This window comes from Polyergus mexicanus, unplaced genomic scaffold, assembly GCF_030449975.1.
Source record: "Polyergus mexicanus isolate NDT 795.1 unplaced genomic scaffold, iyPolMexi1.0 SCAF_12, whole genome shotgun sequence".
NCBI lineage: Eukaryota > Metazoa > Arthropoda > Insecta > Hymenoptera > Formicidae > Polyergus > Polyergus mexicanus.
The window spans coordinates 5,460,968-5,483,935 of record NW_027223332.1 but is presented as its reverse complement, the minus strand read 5'-3'; the positions used below and the strand labels follow the sequence as shown (position 1 = coordinate 5,483,935).

General features: G+C 31.0%; 3 protein-coding genes across 7 annotated transcripts in view; 2 read left to right on the top strand and 1 right to left on the bottom strand.

The window, feature by feature from the left end:
• The window catches only part of Mrps30 (mitochondrial ribosomal protein S30), a 39,448-nt gene extending 21,465 nt beyond the window's left edge, over positions 1-17,983 (bottom strand). The window contains exons 1-5 of one of the 4 annotated variants that reach the window (XM_070304710.1): positions 17,445-17,983; positions 16,596-17,218; positions 16,126-16,519; positions 15,711-15,927; positions 6,339-6,458 (exon numbers count right to left, since the gene is read on the bottom strand). In XM_070304710.1, coding sequence (XP_070160811.1) covers positions 15,717-15,927; positions 16,126-16,519; positions 16,596-17,218; positions 17,445-17,899 — 1,683 coding nt within the window. In that variant the 5' untranslated portion in view covers positions 17,900-17,983 and the 3' untranslated portion in view covers positions 6,339-6,458; positions 15,711-15,716. Of the gene's footprint in view, positions 1-6,338; positions 6,459-9,931; positions 9,951-13,741; positions 15,928-16,125; positions 16,520-16,595; positions 17,219-17,444 lie in introns of those variants that run through there. The other 3 variants (XM_070304712.1, XM_070304711.1, XM_070304709.1) reach the window with 3 other exon arrangements.
• On the top strand, positions 3,762-15,977 carry LOC138938022 (lysosomal acid glucosylceramidase-like). Its single transcript, XM_070304714.1, has 9 exons — positions 3,762-4,013; positions 10,872-10,946; positions 11,554-11,626; positions 12,295-12,607; positions 13,334-13,599; positions 13,933-14,358; positions 14,463-14,548; positions 14,930-15,219; positions 15,374-15,977. Exons 3-9 carry the CDS (start codon positions 11,581-11,583, stop codon positions 15,483-15,485), a joined length of 1,539 nt encoding a protein of 512 aa, XP_070160815.1. The 5' UTR covers positions 3,762-4,013; positions 10,872-10,946; positions 11,554-11,580; the 3' UTR covers positions 15,486-15,977.
• A 193-nt stretch (positions 17,984-18,176) lies between the features above and the next one.
• Positions 18,177-21,777, top strand: Cdk7 (Cyclin-dependent kinase 7). Of its 2 annotated transcripts, XM_070305354.1 has the most exons (5): positions 18,177-18,423; positions 18,676-18,735; positions 18,816-18,924; positions 19,065-19,510; positions 19,647-21,775. In XM_070305354.1, exons 1-5 carry the CDS (start codon positions 18,352-18,354, stop codon positions 19,992-19,994), a joined length of 1,035 nt encoding a protein of 344 aa, XP_070161455.1. In that variant the 5' UTR covers positions 18,177-18,351; the 3' UTR covers positions 19,995-21,775. The 2 variants fall into 2 exon arrangements, with proteins under 2 accessions (XP_070161455.1, XP_070161456.1); XM_070305355.1 differs by lacking the exon at positions 18,676-18,735 and having other exon boundaries at positions 19,647-21,777.
• The last annotated feature ends 1,191 nt before the right edge of the window (positions 21,778-22,968 follow it).

The following is a 22,968-nucleotide window of genomic DNA, read 5'->3' as shown; positions in this document are numbered from 1 at the left end:
TATGTATATTATCGACTAGATATTCAAAGACCCTCTACGCGATGGTTTCATATCTCTTTAAACCCATCAATGTATAATATACAAGAACTCGCAATAGACTCGTGAAACATTGTCGCACAGTATATCCTCAAACGTGCATAAACGCGCGCTTTCTCCGTGTGATATTCACAAGAGAATATAAAGATATTTCTGAATAAAAGCGACAGTGTGTGTGTGTGTGTGTGTGTGTGTGTGTGTGTGTGTGTGTGTGTATCTATGTGTGCGCCGACATACCAACGTATATTCGAGGCAAAGCGATAATTTTAACGAGTGTAGCTAGAAATGCGGGTATGCAACGTTGGGCAAATGGGGATGAAGTACGAACGGCACAAGAAGAAACGCGTTATTACGTGCTTACAGTATCTAGTCCCCGGTAAATATGAATGGCTTTAATATTCCGTAAGCACGAAGGCGCCACTTTTAAAGTTCGTGCATATCCCGGACGTGACCAGAAAATATTACGAAAGCCACGCAAAATCCCACCTCGTCCGCGAAGAGAAGGCCCAGAGTTGCGTCTCGAACGGTGTGAGACGAGGTTGCACGTGGCTAAAATGAACCATGCCGTTGCTGTCATGTATTTGCGGGGATCACCATCCTTGCGCTTCGCGAGACTCACCCGCTGGTCAGAATCTTCGATGAAGATGTAAAGTATCATAGTTGCCGTGACGAGTTACACTTCGCGTTATTCATTCCTATGTGTCACCAATAATGTGTTGCGAAGATATGACATTTTTGAATCTCAAATATAAGTCTTGAGACACAAAAGAGAAATTATATTTTATCTTTAGAAAATTCCGTCCTCAATAATCGCGAGATCGATAACGAAAAGATGATAATGTCATCGTTGCGGAGCAGGATCGTATGACGATCGTATTACTTATAACGATGAATCTAATAAAGCAAGTTAGATGTTGGCGGGACAGTATTTAAATGCAAACGAGGTCGCGGACGATCGGACATTCCGCCGGTCTCGTGCCCGACTGCGTATGCCATTTGATTAACATTTTCATCGCGACAGACCAAAAACTTCGCAGAAAATTCGAGATTACAAATTTTCATTAAAAACTTTTACGAGCGTTTCCTGCGTTAAGTCTAAACTATCGTCTATGCTATGGGACGCCGCAAGACATCTATATCATTTTCTTGGATTTACATTAGAACGCGGTCTTATCATTTGGCTTTCGCAATTAATATAGATAGCATAAATTGATATCGTTGACGTTTTGACAAACTATTTAACAATATATTTGCAATATATATATATATATATACATATGATGTAGTTATATAAAAAATCATATAAATGATTTATTTATTAAAAATTTAAATGTTTTTCATCGATAATGTCATTATCGGCAAGAATCGATAAAGTCAAACAATTTCGCGCCTCAAATGAAAGCAATGAGAGTTAAAATTTTTTGTTAAGATACGCGTATAGTTTGTTCATATTCAAATATATATTATAAATATATATTATATTCAAATATATCTCGTTATTTCATCGCGCCCAATACGCCCCAAAACAGCTTGAATGTTCTCTATGATCGTGATTTATTGATCACAAACAGAATTCCGAAAGCCGGCGATATGGCGCGTGTCTTATCTCGATACCGAACGCTCGTTCCGGCGAAATTTGGTGCGGATTATTGTCTTACAGCAACAATAAACGGGTCAATTCGCTGCGCATTTACATGAAGCACTTGCAGATTGCGGGAAACTGGAACGGGGTCGCGTCGAATAGATAATTACCGTGAATTTTGCGCGCCCCGGCGGGACTAACTAATCGCAATTCACTGCAACCGCTAACTTTCCGCACGCCGCTAATGTATCATCGACCTACGCAAATTTCGAGAGTCCGCAAATATGTGCGTTGAATACATATATTGTACGTAACACAACAAGGAATGCTTTTAATCTATCCACCAGGAATATTTAATAATTCATTAGTAGCAGCGGAAGAAATACTGCTTCCTCTCTTTATGCATCTGTTTAACAATATTTATACCGGATTTAATCTCAACATTTTCTTAATAACATCCGATAGCAATTAAAATGTATTGCTTCTGATTAATTACAATCGATTAATCGTCGCAATTAAAATATATGTTTTAGAAATAATATTTTACTTCATAAAATCCTTTTATATGTTTCAGAAAACGTAAAAGAATAAGTAAAGCAGAAATGCGATGGTATTAATATAATTGTAACGAAGCATTCTATTACTTTCTGATTTTATTAGTCTTCCTATACTAATAACTAAAATACAAGCTATATATATGTATATTATATATACATTTATTAGTATAGAAAGAACAATAGAATCAGGAAGTATAATAGAATGTTTTTATTATTTTAATTATTATTATAAATGTGTCTAACGTGAAAAAAATTGTATATAGTAAAATGTCTATTTTCGATAATGAAAAAGATCTCTTTCTAAAATAAACGATTCATTATTTTCTGATTAATATACCTATAACACAATTTATTAAAACATTTCAGATTTTTTTCCGTCACATAAAAAGATTCAACCCAAGTATTTTTCGTATTTTCAAAAATTGTGTTTGTAACCAGAGGTATGCAAATAATATAAGAATAGTGTTTCCGTATTCATTCGATGAAAAAAATTAAATAGAAAAATATGCGCGACGAACGCGATTATTCGCGTGATGTTGTCATTACATAGCGGTGCGAGAAGTGACAACGTACCGCGCTGATTTCATTCGCGTCGATAGATTGATGTATCATTCATCGTATCACAAAGGCGTCTAGTAGATTTCCGTAACAAATGGATGCATCTTGTTACTAGAGAGGCACGCACTTGACGATGCGTACCTTCTCGCTGCGTTTACCGCCTGTAATTGCATCATTGTGTCGTTATATCTGATTACAACGGGCGAACAACCATAGAGAGAATGCCCAATTATCATGCTAATTACGATAAAATTGACCAAATGATCAATGAAAATGGACTAAAATTTTTATTACTTTATTACGTTTGACGAATATTCGTGTTTTGTTCAAATAGAAAGAAATATCACGCATTAATGTAAGCTTAAAAGAACAATTTACTTGCATGATTTATTTAAAAACTATGTTTATTTTGTAACAAATATTTTAACTATATATTTGCTTTATGCGCATCTTTTTATATTCTGTTATTCATATTACTGTACGCATATAAGATGTCTAGGATGTAAGATGGATATAATATATTTGTATGTGTTTAGAGGGTAAGATCCGTAAAGAAATACTGTCATCTATTTATTCTGGGGAAACTTTTTTTCCAAAGATAATGTTATTGCTTTATATGTACGTCAAATCGTCACTACACGTCTTTCGAAAAATCTGCCATTTTTACAGGTCATATACATCGTATATCAGCGCCGACCTTAGATATGTCTACTCTTTGGAAGAGAAAATGAGATCTGTTCTATTCCATAAAAATCCCTGCGTGTTCTTTCCTCTTATATGTTGAATAAAATCTTTATTTAACACAAAATTTCAACAAATGATAATATAATTTTTTACAAGAATTTAAAAGCAACTGAGATACAAATTTTCCACGGCTTTCATCGTTTATTGTTCTAAACTGTTCATGTTTTTGACGTATTATTGAGCCCGCTACCGTCGTAACCATGTACTTCAATGTAGCCACCGACTTATACAAAGCCGCACTGCGCGGAGATTCCTCATTCGTATCGTAGCCACTTATCGAGCTGTCCGCCCGTCGGAACAAGCTGTTCAGTGTGCTGTTACAAAAGGCAGGACGTATGCCCCCGGTATCCAGCCGGGCAGCAATTTCAAGGGGAATTCAACGAAGCATCCGCGCGCCATCACGCTGACGGAGAAAACGGATCACCTACGATTACGCAATCGGCCTTTTCAACTTATCTTGTGAGACCAGCGCACTTTCCTCAAGCTGCCGTCTCTGATACGGAGTATCGGAAATTTTTTTCTTTTGAAATTATCAGGTACGATATTTCTACTTAATACATATTATTATATATATTATATGCATTACATGCTTATTTCGTCACTAATGTCACCACGTGTATTTACATATGTAGCATTAATAATTAAAACGTAAATTACCTCACAAATCGATACCGCGCAAAAAAGAAAAAAGCTTTTAATAGCTGCAAATAGCTTCTGATTGTTGATAAGACAAATTTCTTTACGTTTGTCATCTAACAAGCTTTAATATAAGTAATTTTAATATATGATATAATCAATATTATATGTATAATATATATAATCAAAAGCTCTTTAATTTTAAGAATAATGGCGCAAATAAAAAGTCAAATTTAATAAATAAAACTTTTCATGTTTCACATATGCAGAATTGAGTAATTTTATAATTATCATTCATTAAGAACTATAGAAAATGGTAAAACATTGTTTTTCCGGACAGACCGAATGGCATAATATTAGATTAAACAAGAAAATTAACACAAAGATTGATCTAAATTTTGCAGAATTATCGAATCTAGCCGCGAAAAATAGCGCGCGTTAATCGAATCTTTTGCGATGTTTCAATTTTATCGAAGGATAGTGTAGAACTGCTGGGGTATTCAAAATATTCTGCAAGCCTATTATAAGGAAACGGCGCTTTCGAAGGGGACGAATAATCGAGAATAGCGCGAAAGCAATTTTAAGCTTGATTTATCGTCGATCTCCAAAAGAAATCGCGGTTCGCTTGACGCCCGTAAGGTTCTGTGCATGGGAAGAACAGGGGTGTCCTTCTTTCCTTAATCCTAGAAAAGAAGGTGCGACGATGAGACCGGAATTTTATTTTCGGTAAAGAGGAGATAACGATTCATCTCGAAGGCAGCTCGGCATATCGGTTTTCGATTTGCTGCCGGTAATTTTAAGAGAGCGGATCGAACGGCTAAAATTTGCACTCGAATTGCTATATACAGGGTATTGCGTTATTCGATTATGTTAGTAATCCGAGATGCGGCTACGCGTGTAATTAATCATAGTTATATAATTTTAGAATCAAGATATATACATATATATTTCACAATCATGTGTGAGGCAACGCACACAAATAAAGACGCGCGAAACATATAGATTCTTCTTCGAATAAATATTATGTTGCTGAAAGAAATTACGTAACACGTATTTGAGTCACATCGCGTATTCAAAGATCACTAATAAAGATATAATGTTGCTCGATGTAATAACATAAAATGAATCGCGCGTTTGTTTAAAACACAATGCTTGTGTAATTAATATTATAACATATTAAAAAAGCATCATCTCCATTTTTTCCTCCACTAATAGATATTCCTCATTCCGAAACAATATTCCATTACAATTATCATAAACTTATCGCAAGGAAAGATTATTTTTCGGTTGTCTCGGAAAGTGGTCATTTTAGCTGCGCGGTATTCGGGGCGAAAATCGCGGTCAAATATCAGCGGAATGGACGGCGTTTTAGAGTTAAACAAAATACGCATTGATGGAATCTGAAGCGGCTATGCAAAGCAGCTGTCGGCAGGCAACAGAGTGCGTGTTATGACGCCCGTCCGATTTCGTCCACCGTAACATTCTATTCTGTAATGCGGATTTGCGTTCGACATGTTTACAGAAGTGTCCGGCCGCGAATGGCGAATTTAATCGTGAGTGATGAACGGTGAATTGTTTTAATAAAGAAATATACAAAATATGCTTTCGACAGACGAGTTTATTTATTCTATATCTGAATAGTCGCTCTTTATGAAAATAATATTTCCTAATAATGTTTTCAACATCAAAAATTCTCAATATAACTCTCAGATATATTTTCAAAATTTGTGGATAATAATGAATGTGAATTCATTCAATCATCGTGAATTGCAATGCTGCCGATCGAAGCACCACTATTCAATAACACTGGAAATTCTGAACGTATGCTTCGAACGATTGACAGTCCTAATTTGAAAAGCATAAATTAAAGATTCGAAGAATATTAAATTTTATAAGAACAAGAAACTGGCAACAATTTCTTGAAAGTATAACTTACATTGGAGATGGTAATTTATATGTTTATAAAATACTTTTTCTTATCTCTCTAACAACTATTACTTTAAATACAAATTCAATCTGTATGTCTTTAAGAGAAAGAGAGAGAGAGAGAGAGAGAGAGAGAGAGAGAGAGAGCAAAGAAAAGAAATCAATATTTCACCAAAAAAAAATTATTTGAAAATCCGAAAACTTTCATAAGTTCCTGTCAAATTTCACGTAACAATAGTATATATATATATATATATATATATATTTGACAATAGAAATGTTTATTAAACTTTGTACCCAAGTCTTACATAAAGTATTTGGTACGTCATTCGTGCTTCCATATATTTTCCACAGCGATAACTAGTTGTAACACTAGACCATACATATTCAATTGTCACATATCTTTGTGACGAAATTACCTAAAAAATAAATAATTTATTATTTTATCTTTACTATCGCATTATTATCTAAATATAAAATCTACATATTTTATGAATTGATTCATTAAATTTAATGAAATAAAAAATAATAGTATTTTTTCAGCAAAATTATCTATTTAAATAGAATTTGAAACAATTTCATTTCTCTCTTGTCCATTTATGAAAATCTTGTTTGGGCTGTCAAATATTGTCAATTTATAACAGACAGTTTTGTTGTCGAATAGATTATTCAGAAAACTCAGCTGATCTATAGTATAAAAGCGTTTATATGTCAACGCTGATTTTGCCATTATAAAACGATGAATGTGTGCAAGAGACTGGATGCAGTCGATAAATAAAATGAAGTGAACACGGAATGCAGGACTTGGAGGATGAAATAAAATGGCAAAATCCATTCGCATTTGCGAAATGCTCTCTCTCTCTCTCTCTCTCTCTCTCTCTCTCTCCCTTTCTCTTTCTTCCTGCCTTTTTTTTCATAACGCACCAGCCACATGTGCAACCGATGACATCCTGCATGCAGCTCAGCTGCAGTTAACGGTTCAGTCCACTAATTTCGATAATATCCTGTAATTTACATCTCCCGAGTGCAGTCGAAAAACGAATCACGCGCAATATAAATGAGATTCTCAAAATACGGATTGCAATTCGCATACGGCGAGATTTCGCTGTACGCCCTCAATTATTTCCGACGCGGTGTCGTTATTCTCTCCGCGGACGCTGTTCATAAGTTTGTATCGCGCCCTGCCACATCTCTAAATTTTGTATATTTTGCACGGGCGATAGAATGATTCGCCAAATTATTCAGTTGACGATGCACAATGCATCCTGTTAAATGATGCGTGAATCGAACGAATTTCGCCCAAAATTTTCAACGATAAGTGCGAGCAATAAATTTCGCGCGAATCAACGCATTCTCACCGATGTATTGTCCATTAATATAATTCGTGCCTTTCACGCGTCATTATTAATTTTAACTATCTGCCGACAAATACGAATTTGCATACCGATCGATTCGCACAGCACGACAGTAGTACTTACCCCCTTAAAGCATTACGAATTAAAAAATTATTCGCGTTTACAAAGATATTTAAATTATTACGGAGTCTCTGCACAAAATTCCATAATATTCATATTATTAGTTAAAGTACAAATTATAATACGAGTTAAAAAAGTTTAAAAATGCAAGTTATATATATATATATATATATATTATATACAAGATAAGAGATGTTGATACATTATATTATTACCCCGATATTATCATCTTTATTCGCGCAATCAAAGGGAGGAGCAATGTTTGCAACCTCGGCATATACAGACACTCGATATCATATGACAATATGAGCAGAGATTGTCTCGCATCCGCCTTTCTAATTGCGATGAACAGTTCATCATATACGGCACGGAATTCCGTTTTTAATTATACCAAACATCTCCAATATAGTTATATTAAAATATATACTGTTATGTGCGAGACGAGAATTATATCACAATTAATCGTATTCGGTACCGTCGATATATAACAAAATTTAATAGAGCACGACGCTTATACGCTATTTATTAGTCATTAGAATCCGATTGGACAGATGTCGATTAGCACTGTTTTTAACTGAATTACATGCTTGTAAATAAATCTTGGTTTTCTTTTTGTTCGTTTAATATCGCTATTATTTGACAATTTACTTTCCTGCGTTTATAAATATATTTTTATAAGCTTAAGAGTTATATTTCACTGAGACCGAAGTTTAACATTGATCATATTTAATTTGATGATATTTTTCAAACGACCTATTTTACTATACCGTACATTTTGCAACGAGCTATGAAAACGCATCGTTGCTATTTCTTGTTTTATGATGTGGCGGAAAATTAGTTTTACAAATTGTATTATTTTCGCATACGATTTGTCAAATAAGAGTTTCAGAGCTTCCAGTGTAAATAAAGAATTTTACACGGCGAAAGCGTAATTAAGAGATGTAATCATGAGGCAAGAGATACGTAAGCTTTGCAAATTTACCAAGATTTAACAGATACGTGCAAAATTGTATTGGCGAATCCCGCAGGAAATCTGCAAGCATATGCTCGAAACGCACGAGCGAATCTGCATTTGTACGTGCGAGAGGTATCGGAGGCGCGCGCCTTAGTGTTTTCAATTTCCTGCGTTTCGGGGCGACAACGACGACGATGACGACGATGCCAAACAGACGTAGCGGCACGTCCCGTTCATCGACGTGCGGCTACGTGACGAAAATGACGATACCATCTCGTAAATTTCGTTGCATGTCTCGCAAAAAGCCGAGATCTCGCGGCCGTAGCGGATAAGCGTCTCTCCGAGTGAGAGATGCGGCTGCGATAGTTCCGCGCGCGAGCGACCGCGCGACACTCAACGGGAGAGACGTATCGCTTTGCTACAAAATTGAATATGTCACACTTCTCAAATCCTTTATCCTTTATCTCATCCGTCGTCGTGACCCTCCCGCCGTCCTTTCCACCGCCGACGACGATGAGAATGATAACAACGATGACGACCGACTCGTCCTGGTCGAGATTACGTCTCGCGTACCGAAAATTTAGCGAGAATATACAAAGTATGAGTCTCTATAGAACCACATGTTCTTAAAGCACTAACGATAAGTATCAAGTTGATTCAAAAGTTTATTTCATTTTTTCCTATATGACTCTCTCTTAAATTAATCATTAATAAAAACAATTGTCATGCGCACACAGCGTTTCTCTTTTTCATACCCGCTTAAATTCAGCTTTATCTATCTAACGGCAATCTAATTTTACGACAGACACGTATAAAAAAGTCGGCAAGGTAAAAGGCAAAAACTTACGTGCGCGGTCGGAAGCGGCGACGGCGGTGCGATATTTCGCAGGGAGAAAGTTAATTACAAAAAATCTCTTGCAAAAGCGAGCTACGGCGTAACGAAGGAGCAAATAACGTTCGATTACCGCTTACGTTCGTAATTATCTCGATTAACTTCGCGATAGATATATCATAGTTCCGTCGATTCAACAAAATTAAAAGGCCCGAAGCTCAAAAGAACCCTGATCGTGTAATTCTCAAGCTACTTGCTCATCTTTATTATATATTATAATTTTGTAACAAAATTAATAGTCTTCTAAAATATATTGGGACGAAACATTTTCTCAGATAGAAATTTATAAAAATAAAATAAGGATCTGTTGGTGAAACTTGCACAAGAATTCGGAGATTTTGCAAAATTTTTGAAGACATGAATCCAGATTACTCTCTATCGCGAAACGAGATATATTTTCGTTGTGATTGAGAAAAATATTATGGATGAATTTTTAAGAACATACGCAACATAGTATATACTATAATATTATAAAAATTGATGAAGTGATTATTTATTGAAGAAAAACGAACAACGATATCCAATAGACAAATCTCCCTCTCTCTCTCTCTCTCTCCCTAGACTTTTTCTTTCTCTCTCTCTCTCGGATCTAAAGAATAATATTTACAATTATAAATACAAAGTCATTCATAATTGAAAAATTTTAAAAAAGACTTAAACATTTCAAAATTAAAACTTTGTTATAATTGAAAAATCAATCTTAGAAGACAAGCATTCAACAGCGATAAAATGATTAATACTTTTAGCAATGTATGTTGTAATATTTAATATAATTAATTTTATAACATGAATAAACAATTATCTCCCGTTTCCAATTGGTATTTACACTAATTAAACTAAAATTTTACATCCGGGAGGCTATTGTTATCCAAATTTTTAGCTAATATGTCATTATTGTTACTACAAGTTAATGGATTACACGAGGATATTAAATTATGCCATACAAGTACGGCGTTTTCATTAGTGAAATTTCGAGCCCAAAAATACTTTTATCTTTAATAATATGTAAATTTTTGAAAATATTCTTAAAAAATGTATGATATACGATAAATTATTATATATTTCGCATAATTTCAATGTATTTATAAGACATTTGCATCGAATTAACATAAATACATTGTTAGCAACACACAACACAATTGGCAATAATATTTTTATATTACAACTTGATTTTTTTTTTCTTAAATTGCCCTCTTGATTAAATTCAATATATATGTAATAAACGTAGTAGCTAATCATAATTTTGAGAGTTTAAGTTATTACTTATAAATATACCTTATATCAATTCATTTAATGATATGATGACAGTATAATGATTTCTTGCATTTTGTGTATTGTCAAACAATGCAAATACAAATTCAATATAGATCAGAATTCAACCTTGTTTTGTAAAATAATAAAATGTGCATTAGTTAAAGTCTTATTACTGATAAATTCGCGGAAACAGTTTATCACCATGTGCCGATAGGCATATGATTACCGTTACAAATAACATTGCATTATTCTTCAGTTATTAACTGGAAGAACCACTGCGGAACCGAGAATAGTAACGCTTCTGCATCAAGAATAGTGAAGATATATTCAGGTACGATATATAGCGGACAAAAACCAAATATATAGAAACATAAAATAAAAAAATCTTTTTTAAAGTCAAATTAAGAAAATTTCAAAGTGCAAATAATCTTTCCTTCAGCCTAGAGAAAGTCCATAGATTTTGTGCAAATTCACATGAAAATTTAAAATTTACCTGAGTTAGGGCTTAATCGATTTTATGTCTGATATTCTCTCTCGTTGAAAATCGTGTACGTACTCGTAACGTAAGTTGTTAAAAAAATAAATGAAATGCTTCGCTTACGGTTACGAAAAATGCGATAAAATAAAAGTGAAAGTAAACGCGTAGTAATACTATTATATATAAATATACACATATTATTAGAAAAATACGGAATGAAACACTGTCAATTAAGTAAAACATGATGAGTAACAATAAATAACATACATACACACATACAGTCTTTTGACTGGCTCGATGACTGTTATCGCAACATGTGCAGTTTGAATAATATTGCACAGTCATCCATGTACGCAAATAGATATACTGTGATGATGCGACTATAAGATTTTTTACAATCGATGATAAGTATTTCCTTTAGAATCAAAAGAGATTAATATACTTTATCGTACATTCTCAGATTAATAAACTGGTCGTCTTATTGAAAATGCTGCGTGCTATAATTCTGATTGTCACCTTTGTTACAGTGAAAGGTAAGTAATGTTCAATACACGCAATGTGTTTCAATATACGTGCTTGACATTTTATTTTTAAACGTGAAAAGTTTTTTAAATCATCACAACAATAAAATTTTTCACAAGAAAAACGTTACACATTCTGTTCTCTTTTATTTAAACGTTATCAATATTGCAATGTAACAACTTTCCTGTTTTTCGAAATTTCGATACATTTTACGAAAGTAAAAGAAAGGAAGACACAAAATATTATACGTAAAATAAGTTCTGAAAACTTTTGTGTATAAAATTGTTCTATATTCTATGTATCTAATCTCGAAATAATCGCATTCATTATTCTTTTTTACGTAACGAAAATATAGTCTATTTATATCAGTTACGTTGCACCGCTTTAAAACTCGATGAATCATAAAATAAATATCAAAAAAATTTTTTTAACATATATTTTTAACGATTCATTAAAAAATTCTCGCATATAATCAACACTATAATTCGAATTTATTAAAAAAGCTGAATCTTATTTGACGACAGAATAGAGTTATTTTTTCTCGACATAGGATAGTCAATATTTCTACAAAATTTTACGTTAATTCTTTTTTTAAGATTTTCATTGCTTGGTAAGAAGAATATACGTGATAGTTTAAATATTGAAACATTTAATTTGAAATTTGTCTATCTTGTTGTAGGCGATGGATGCATACAACTTTCGTTTGGAGAAAATGGTAATGTATGCATCTGTAATTCAACATATTGTGACACAATAGAGGTGCCGCAATTGCAAAAGGACCAGTTTCTCTGGTACATTTCCACCAAAGATGGCAAAATGATGGAATATTCCATTAATAATTTCTCCACCGAGAATAAATCTGAGACTAAAGTTCTCACATTGGACAGTAGTCAGAAGTATCAAAAAATATTTGGATTCGGCGGAGCAATGACTGATGCCGCCGCACTCAATATTAGAACTCTCAGTAATGAGACTCAACACAAATTACTCGAGTACATAACTAGTTTTATATAAGAACGGCGATAAAATCTGTCTAAAAAGCGACGAAAACCAAAAGAATCATAATAAACATTAATGATATAATTAATTCTAATTAATTTTAAATATTATAATCTTTTGCCGTTATTCTTCAAAGAGAACAAGCGATAACAATAGCATTATTAGAGTCATTATTTTGCAAATAATGATTTCGGACTGGATTAAAACTGGATTAAAACTTCGATGTCACATGTCACTTGTTTAAATATCATGAAAATATATTCTGCTTTCCAATTTCCTCTACTTGATTTCACAAAACTAAATTTTTTAGACTTCTTTCCTCTAATATTAAGGTTTTTATTCGCGTTTAAAACTTTTTTTAGAAAAACCTTTTTAATACATACAAAATATCTATTTTAAATATTAGTAGGCAAAGCGCAAATTTTACTGAACATTAATAAACATAATCCGGTCCACAGTTATAAAACAGTCTCTTGAAAAAAGCGTGTATGGTTCTTTAGGATGAGATAAATATTTACTTCTATATAATGTCGGAATTGAACGATACGCGGTATTGAATGGTATATTAACTGGTATTGAAATATAAAACCTAAAACCATTCGGGAGTAAAATGATTTACCAATGGTGTATCGGATTTTAGGAGATCGCCGCAAATTTATTTAACGGGATTTAATCCATTTCTCATAATATGATCATCTCTCACGTATAATTATTTTCAGATCGTACTTTGGTTCTACTGGTATCGGATATACATATTGCCGCATACCTATCGCAGGTACAGACTTCTCGACGAGACCATATACGTACGACGACGTACCCGGCGATATTACATTAAGTAATTTCAGCCTTGTGGAGGAAGACGACTATAAAATCGAATATCTACAGCGTATCAAAAATATTATGCCTGATCCAGATAATCTAAGACTATTTACTACTTCGTGGTCTGCTCCGGCCTGGATGAAAAACACTAACAGCATAAAGTGGGGTAATTATAATTCGATAAAGTACAAAATTTTATTCGAGAAAATCGGATTTTTTACAAAACTATTAATGCTATTAACAAGTGGATATTTTTTTCAATAATAAAATATAATTTTTTTTAAATTAATTTAATTTAATTTTTAATTACTTTAATTTAATTTGCGTCCACATCGCACATATAATAGCTCTTATAATTAATTTTATTTGTTTCTTGTTTTGCATATCACGCTTTGCATATCCAGCTCTGATTAGACTTTTTTACTATTAAATTTTTTTTTTTTATTTGTGAATATGCAAGACAGATGAGACATTATGATAATGCACAATGATTCAACAGGTGCCTTGAAACCCGAATATAAGCAACTTTATGCTGATTACATCAAGAAATTCTTTGACGCGTATAAAGAGCGTGGTATAGAAATATGGGGTATAACGCCCGGTAACGAGCCATTAAACGGACTTATCCCATTCTTCTCTTTCAACGCTATGCTTTGGATGCCCGATGAAGAAGCAGAATGGTCCGTAAATTATTTAGCTCCAACTTTGTCCGCATATAAAGATCTTGTTTATATGGCAATGGACGATCAACGTTACGGATTATCGTGGTATCCCGACATAATGTTCAGAAATCAGAAGGCTAAAGATTTATTTTCCGGTATTGCCATCCATTGGTATGTAGATGAAATATTTTCACCAGACAGAATAACCAATACGCATAATAAATATCCGGACAAGTTTTTATTAATGACCGAGGCATGCACCGGTAAGCGTAATTAAATGTTCCACAATTAATAATGATGATGATAAAAAATTGTAATAACATTTTTCGAAAAATCTCAAAATGTTTACATAGTTTTCGCTTCACAGGTAGTTCAGGTACCGATCCTTTCGGACCAAAGGTACAATTAGGATCATGGATTCGAGGAGAACGATATATGCTAGATATAATAGAGGTTTGTATATGTTAAAATTAATAAATTTATATTCTAAACCGAAATATATAGACATTTGGTCTCGTTTTGGATTTAGCTTGCTTTTGGATTAGCTAATAAAAAATGTTTTTAATATAAACATAAAATGAGAATCTATCCAGAACATCTAACTTTAAATGCACATTCAAAATTTTTAGAGATACTAAAGTTCAAATATAGTATTGTTTAATTAATCCAATTTAGATTTGGCATTATACAAAATTTTGTTATATAAGATGCGTTAAGTTCATTATATAAAGACAACAATGATATCATATATATGTATAAATATATATATATATATATATATTTTTTTTTTTAGATACTTTGTATTAAATTGTAAAATTCAGAATTTATTTCCAGAATTTATTACATTGGGTGAATGGATGGATAGATTGGAATATAGCGCTCAATGAGACTGGTGGGCCAAACTGGGCTGGAAATAATGTAGATTCACCTATTATTGTAATGCCGCAGAAAGATCAGTTCTATAAACAGCCTATGTTCTATGCAATTGCTCATTTTAGCAAGTTTGTACCAGTCGACTCTTATAGAATCTCCATAGAAGAAATATCTCTCTCCTTTCAGAACAAAATTAAATCGATAGCTTTCTTGACGCCCGAACAAAAAATTATTGTTGTGATTGTTAACAAGTTAGTAAATATATTTACATCACTAATTCCGACATGATATATAATAATATAATTTATTCTTAAACTGGCATATATTTTTGTTTTCTTGATAATCCATTAGATTTTTTAAAATATATAATCCGAAATTTTTTCTTTTTTTTTTTTTTTGTTACAGAGATGATGATCCTGTTCCTTTGACAATCAAAGATAAGATTGGAAACAAAATAATGGATATAAACTTACCCCCAAGATCTTTCCATACAATATCATATTTGGCAGAGCAATAATATTACATGTATACTCATGTAAAATACAAATAGAGAATATCTTTATGAAATTTTTTAGGTTTCTTAAAGGAAAGGATGAAACGTTGTACAATATTTTGTACAAGTTTTTTACAAGGAATAAAGATCGATTATATGTTGTATGGAAATACATATAAAAATTGATATAAACATAATTATCTTTCAATCATTGATATATTTATGCATTCAATGTAGTGTTATACGTACTTGTAATCATGGATAATATGTTTTCGCCCATCGTCCTATCTTTCTCTTCTTAGGATTCTTTCGTAAACATCTTGGTATATAGGGTGGCTGATGATCATCCAACCTACGTTTGAATATGCTAATACCAAATTCCCATGGTTCTCGTTTCTTATCCATAGGACGAGTTTTGTGTTGTATAAGATAGATCTTTTGCCAATCATATATTTCCGGTATTCGTCTAAAAAAAAAAAAGTTGCAGATATAATAAATTAATAAATATAAATATTCCTATTAACTGTCATTAAAATGTCTATTCTTGTTAAGATATAAAATAGTTTATATATATACAATTATTAAAATAATATTTCATGTTAATATTATTATAATGTTATTATAATGTTATATTTTGAAAATGATTTATATTGCTATTACGCACCTGTGTCTTGGCCTGTTACACACGAGATGCTTATACTGTTTCTCAAGCCAATTTCTTCTTTTATCACCTCTTATATTGGCTATTAGTTTGATGGATTTCCCTAAATATGGTTTCAAATCTACACCTATTCTTTCTTCAGGGATATTTGTATAAAACTTAATCAAAGTCTTGAGGACTTCTTCATTTAAACCATAAACTTTTTCATTTTCTATCTTATCAAACAATTTTATCGGTTTTGTGATCCAACACAGGTTACGTTTTGGATTTTCATCAGCATATTCAGAGTGTAGCAATGTGGTATTAAGTTGGTAAACAAAGAAAGACCACCATTGCCCATCTGTTATTACCGTTTGAGTGGTTAAGGGATATGTAATATCATTAAAAGTAGAAAAACCTGAAATTTTATACATATATGTATAAAACTAATATTCAAATTAGTATTTAAAACATAACATTAAACATATAGATACCTTGGTAACAGGCTTGTGACAATAACCAACTGTAAGATGCTAATATTGCCTGTACAGTAAGTGCTTCAAATGTATCATCATATTTTTTTAATCTTCTTTGCAAACTTGTGCAATTATGATAAGATAAGAATCCAAATTCATTTTCATCGCCAGGCCAGAATCCAGGAATATTAGTTAAATGTCTCCGACCAAGTCTATAAGTCAATACTAATGGAGTCATCTTAAATGTAGGTACCTCCAAAGCTGGATCTGTACATTCGCTTAGAGGAATAATCTCTCTCAGAGGATGCTTATATCTCAAATGCATGGCAGGCTGACCCAGATATTGAACAGGCAAATCTACCGGGTCGTCAATAAAATTTTTCAAACTTTTAATTCTTTTTCTGTATCTCTTCTTAAAGGGGGGAGGATCTATACCACCAGCAAACCAAGATGCTTCCAGTCTCGGCTCAATATCAACTTCTGTTTGTAATAAATGTGGATACATAGAAGAAAGATGTATCAGTATTGTTCTATTAATTTTTTGAATAAGTCCTTGACATATATTATCATTTATTTTCATTTTCTTTTCTAAATTCACAATATTTTCATCTGATGCATCAATTTCAATTTCATGCTCTCTTCTGCAACATTATAATATATTGATATAAAAAAAGAAATAACTTTCAAATCTATGCAATTTGAGCATAAATAAATAATTGTAAATAGTCAATAATACTAGCTAGTAATAAACAGATAACAATCAATAGCAATAGATAAATTGAACATTTGTATGGTTCTGTACATTATAAATAAATGAATACTTTTAATTCGCACACAATAAAATATAATAGAAATATATATACCAACCTTCTGATACAATGTTCAAAGATTATATCATCTTCTATGTCACTTTTTATTGCTTGTACAATGCAATCTAACTGCTCAGTGGAAATTACATTGTTGTAGTATGCTGGAAGACCAGGCTCTTTAATGATGTGTGTCCTTGTAATATACTGTGCATGTGACAAAGAATTGTATGGTATTACATGTTCATTTAAGAACAGTGATTTCCAACCATAATATCGTGGCATATTAAACTCGAATAGCTTCTCTTCTACAGTTTTTAAACTCTTAATCTTTTCATGCCAAGCTTGCTTCTTCCTCTTCAACCTAGCTTTCAAGTTTAACTCTTCGATAGGTGGATACACGGGTTCTGCCGTGTCTTTGACTACATCCTTCACTTCGCTGACAGCGGAGATACTATATCTCCCATATTTCGTCACCGTATTAAACAGTAATTTTTGTCGAATTTGAACAAACATACTCCCAACTTCCAACACTTGTAAGCAAAACTAACAGAGCACACAAGTGACCCAAAAACTAAATACTGCTCCAACTTGAGAAAAGATGCGTTTTCAATAGAACTTAAATAATAGGGTGCGTTCAAAAATCTATTCACAATAAAGTAGCGTTTGATTAGCCTATTAGGATAAAGAGTCTTTTTCCCTGATTGGTCAATCAAATGTTACTATATACATATATGTGACGAGTAGACTTTTGAACACAATTTTTTAATTTTTAATTGCGTGTTGCGTTTGATGTTTGGTGTTGCTTGAATTTCCATTCTGATATTATTGGTCACTGGCATGGTTGTGCGCTCTTTCAGGCTTTTTTCTGATATCGAGAGAAATAACATATATTATATGTAATATGTAAAACGGGCGTATTATTTAAAAATATTCCTAGTAAAAAAGCAAAACACGTACACTCGTATATGAAACAAATGTTTGCAATAATGGAAAAAGTGCGAAGATACGAGAAAATCGATTTTTTAGGCGAAGGACAGGTTACAAAACATTTTTTGTCACTTTCATAATTTTATAAAAAATTATATAAAAATTATATATTATACATATGTACACACACACACACATACACATATATATATAACGCTTTTACTTGTATAATATACATAGTATATATATATATGTAGATTTGTTTATATAGATTATAATCTAATATATAATCTTATTATATACGATATTATAAATATAATATAAATAAAATATAATATAAAATACATTATCATATATTCAAGTTTGCCACGGTTTATAAAGCAAAAGATGAAGAAACGAATAAAATAGTAGCTGTGAAAAAGGTTACTTTTTTTCATTATAGAAAATATGTTTTATATAATTTATATTTATTATAAACTTGTATTATTGTTTATATTTTTAGATCAAAGTTGGAAGTCGTGCAGAAGCCAAAGATGGCATAAACAGAACTGCTTTGCGAGAAATCAAATTACTGCAAGAGTTAAAGCATGATAATATTATTGGCTTATTGGGTATGTGTTATTTTTATATTTTAATGTAAAGATTTGATTAATAATTTATTAAAAGTAAAACAGTAATATAATATATAATTATATATACAGTTTTGCATAAAAATAAATTTTTATTGTTATAAGTATAATTTCAACTTCAGATGTTTTTGGCCATAAATCCAATGTATCCTTAGTATTTGATTTTATGGACACTGATCTGGAAGTAATAATAAAGGATAGCAATATAGTTTTAACTGCAGCAAATATCAAAGCATACATGATCCAAACGTTGCAAGGCTTAGAATATCTTCATTTTAACTGGATACTTCATAGAGATTTAAAACCAAATAATTTACTGGTAAATTCAGAAGGTATTCTAAAAATTGGAGATTTTGGCTTAGCAAAATTTTTTGGATCACCTAATCGGATAAATACTCATCAAGTTGTCACAAGATGGTACAGAGCACCTGAATTACTTTACGGTGCTAGACTTTATGGAACTGGAATTGATATGTGGGCAATAGGTTGCATATTAGCTGAACTTTTGCTACGGGTACCATTTTTACCTGGTGAATCTGATTTGGACCAACTCACTAGAATATTTCAGGTAATTTGTATCTACTAATATATTTTTATCAATCTTTAGAATATTGTTATAATTCTTAAACTATCAAAAAATTATTTTGTTATATATATACAATTTTTCTCTGTTGTCTTCATCGAATATTTTCTCTATTGTTTAGACACTGGGTACTCCAACGGAAGAAACATGGCCGGGAATGACTGAATTACCAGATTTTATTCAATTCAAACCCTTTCCTGGAACACCACTGAAGCATATATTTACTGCTGCTGGTGATGATCTTTTGGATTTAATTGCTAGTTTCTTGAATGTGAACCCATTAGAAAGATGTACATGCGATCAGGCACTGCAGATGCCATATTTCAGTAACAAACCTGCACCTACACCTGGACCTAAATTACCTCTACCTACAACTATTAAACGTCAACGTGAAGAAAGACCTAGCTTAAAAAGAAAACTGCTTGAATCTCTAGAAGGTGCCTCTTTAGCTAAAAGATTGCAATTTTAATCACGATTGATATTACAAGTGGATCATTTGCAAGATACAATAATCTCAAGAAATTAGAAAAATAGAAATTTGTAATATTGCGTGTGCAAATATTATATCACACATTGCAGTGCAGATAATATACGAATATACACTAGAATTTTCCTCGAATAATTATCTGCATATATACATGAAATAAACATATTCTTGTTTAAAAAAATTTTACGAATATATATATTATATATATTATTCGGGACTTTTTATATAAAACTTTCACAAAATTAAATAAGAATATATAATAATAATTCTAATGCAAATATTAGAAAAATTCTCTTTTCTGAACAAGTCACAATATTTTCGATTATTGATGGTTGATAGAGATTGAATAAGAAATAAGAAGAATTGAAATAGAGCAATAATAATATATGCGTTGAAAAATACAGTTTTTTATGTTACATTATCTTTATTAATTTAAAAATTAGTAAGGAACGCTTGATACTCGAACAATTTTGTAAATTATGAATCATTCAATTTGAAGTAGTATAGTAGAAGTAGTAAAGAGGTGATTGAATCACAAACCAATATAGTATTAATCTCAAGTAAATTATCTTTTAATTTAGAATGATCTTCACAGTAACTGCAAATTCTGATAGCATATTTCAATTCACACTATGAATTGTGAGTTTATGTTATTGATGTATTAATTGGCTTTCCAAAAAAAAGGAAAAACGAAATAAATTACAAAAGTTTCTTTGCAAATTAATGAGTATTGATTAAAAAGTTTATATTCTGTATGTATGTGATTCTGCTAATGTATATTTTGTAAATAATGTTCATATTTGATTGTACTGTGTTGAAAATATCTCCAACTATTGTTAGAATGTCTATCTCTGATATACATGTATAATGTACATATACATATAACTACGTATACCTTACATGTAACTGTAAATCAATACTACAACAAAAATACAATTTCGTACAAGATTATTTTTAATTTATTATATTAATACACACACGTTAATGACAAAGGGCGAATAAGGAATTGGAAGAAAGAAAAAGATACATATATAAGCATAACTTAAAATGATAGCACTTAAATATTGAGACAATTTACGCTTATATGCGCATTCTGTATATATACTTCGTTCTCAAAATGATTAAATTCAAGAGCAAAAAATTCTTTCTAACATAAACTACATAATTATTTTGAAGCGAGGTGGAAATATTACGGCCATTGTTAATTTATATATATATATACATACATCAAGTCTCATAAGATTATTTTAATTCGTGACAAAGCACATTTTATTTACGTACTTTTCTTTATATTGCCAACTATATTACAGTTATTACAAGTATATATATCTTCGTTTCAGACCAGATCGCCTAGAGTTTGATAACAATGGGTAAATTATAAGTAATTTAATTAAACGTTTGACAAAAAGCATCATAAAATGCTGTAAATGATAAATTTATGTTAACAGATTGTAGTGTGGTCCTTTTCATTCAAATTGAATTATAATATCTATGTATTATCACTGTATAATCAATATTGAAATTCTCAAGAAAATAATAGAGGAACACAACAATCGATGGAAAATATAATTAAATAATCCGTTTCAAATAAAAAGATCAAGCACTAGTTTAGATATAGAAGCACATGCTTAGATATAGAATAATTATAAGGTTAATAAAATATTATTGAGAAATTTATGCAGAAGATGAATACAAGCTTCTTGCTGTTATTATATACAGCCATTAAAAAAATTATAAATTAAATATGATCACAGGATGAATTCAGCCAATATTTTAAAATGTATCACTAAATATCCTAATGAAATTATTTCATGTTTGTTCTTTCATAAAAACAACCAAAAATTATGATAAGCTATTAGATATCTCTGCATAGCTCTATTATGAAATTTGTTAATCCTAATGTTTAAACAGTCGGGAGGAAACGAAATATTAGTTTTTAATTTTGAATATCAATATGAATATTTTAATAGTGTGAATCTCTATATTAAAAGTAAAAACATATTAACAAAAAAATACTAGACACAGTATCAAAAAATTAAATTACTGACATTAATGATTTATTTTAAACAAAAAATATTCAAATAAAGAAATTCTTGATACTATTTAGCAATTTATATATAATATATGTGCATATTTATACTCTATTTAATTTTTCACATTATTGCATTGTATATTATCCCATAAAAAAATCTGTACATGTAAAAATAACAAAAATGAAATGTTTGCGAAAAATACACACAGACTGCTATAAGAAAGTTAAAACTGAAGTGAATTTGTATGTTTTTTTGAATTCTATATCTCCCAATTAATATCTGATACATAACGAGTATAGAGCACATGCAGCAGACAGACACACTCTGCTTTCAAATTTGATTCAGCATTTAACTTGTAACATACACATTGTAACACTTCTTATGCAATCAACAACATTTTATGATTACATATTACTCTTATACATTTTACATTAAGTAAGCACATCAAGATTAATTATCAAAATTTCCAAATATCTGTATAATTTTTCTATGCAATATTAATCAAAAAATTAATTCAGACGTTAATAGAAAGCTTTTAGACTATGTAATTTAAAAATAAAAAAAAGATAAATTATTTATATATATATATATATATAACATATCTAAAATAAATCTGTATGTATGCATATATGTTACAAAATACATCTTTTCAGAATTTCGATATTTAATTTTGCAGATAAGGGTTTTACGTGTAAGTGACAAACTCATGATGTATATGTACATCATGCATGTTAACAATCTTGTATAAAGTGATAATTAAAAGATTATTATGAATATAAAAAATAATGAAAATAAATGCATAAATCAATTTTTCAAAAAAATATAAGTTATTATATTTTGTTTATATATAATTATATAAGTTTATTTTTTCCACATATGAAGAGCAAATATGTTTATATTTCAATAATGAGGCATTATCATGA

What these genes read in the sequence shown, in the direction of transcription:
- LOC138938022 (XM_070304714.1), top strand. Translation starts at nt 11,581, where the DNA reads ATGCTGCGTGCTATAATTCTGATTGTCACCTTTGTTACAGTGAAAG. An exon ending in CACTAACAGCATAAAGTGGG is followed by an intron (nt 13,600 to 13,932) that starts GTAATTATAATT and finishes ATGATTCAACAG; the next exon opens with GTGCCTTGAAACCCGAATAT. An exon ending in ATTGTTGTGATTGTTAACAA is followed by an intron (nt 15,220 to 15,373) that starts GTTAGTAAATAT and finishes TTTTTGTTACAG; the next exon opens with AGATGATGATCCTGTTCCTT.
- Cdk7 (XM_070305354.1), top strand. Translation starts at nt 18,352, where the DNA reads ATGAAACAAATGTTTGCAATAATGGAAAAAGTGCGAAGATACGAGAAA. An exon ending in AAATAGTAGCTGTGAAAAAG is followed by an intron (nt 18,736 to 18,815) that starts GTTACTTTTTTT and finishes TTATATTTTTAG; the next exon opens with ATCAAAGTTGGAAGTCGTGC. An exon ending in AACTCACTAGAATATTTCAG is followed by an intron (nt 19,511 to 19,646) that starts GTAATTTGTATC and finishes TCTATTGTTTAG; the next exon opens with ACACTGGGTACTCCAACGGA.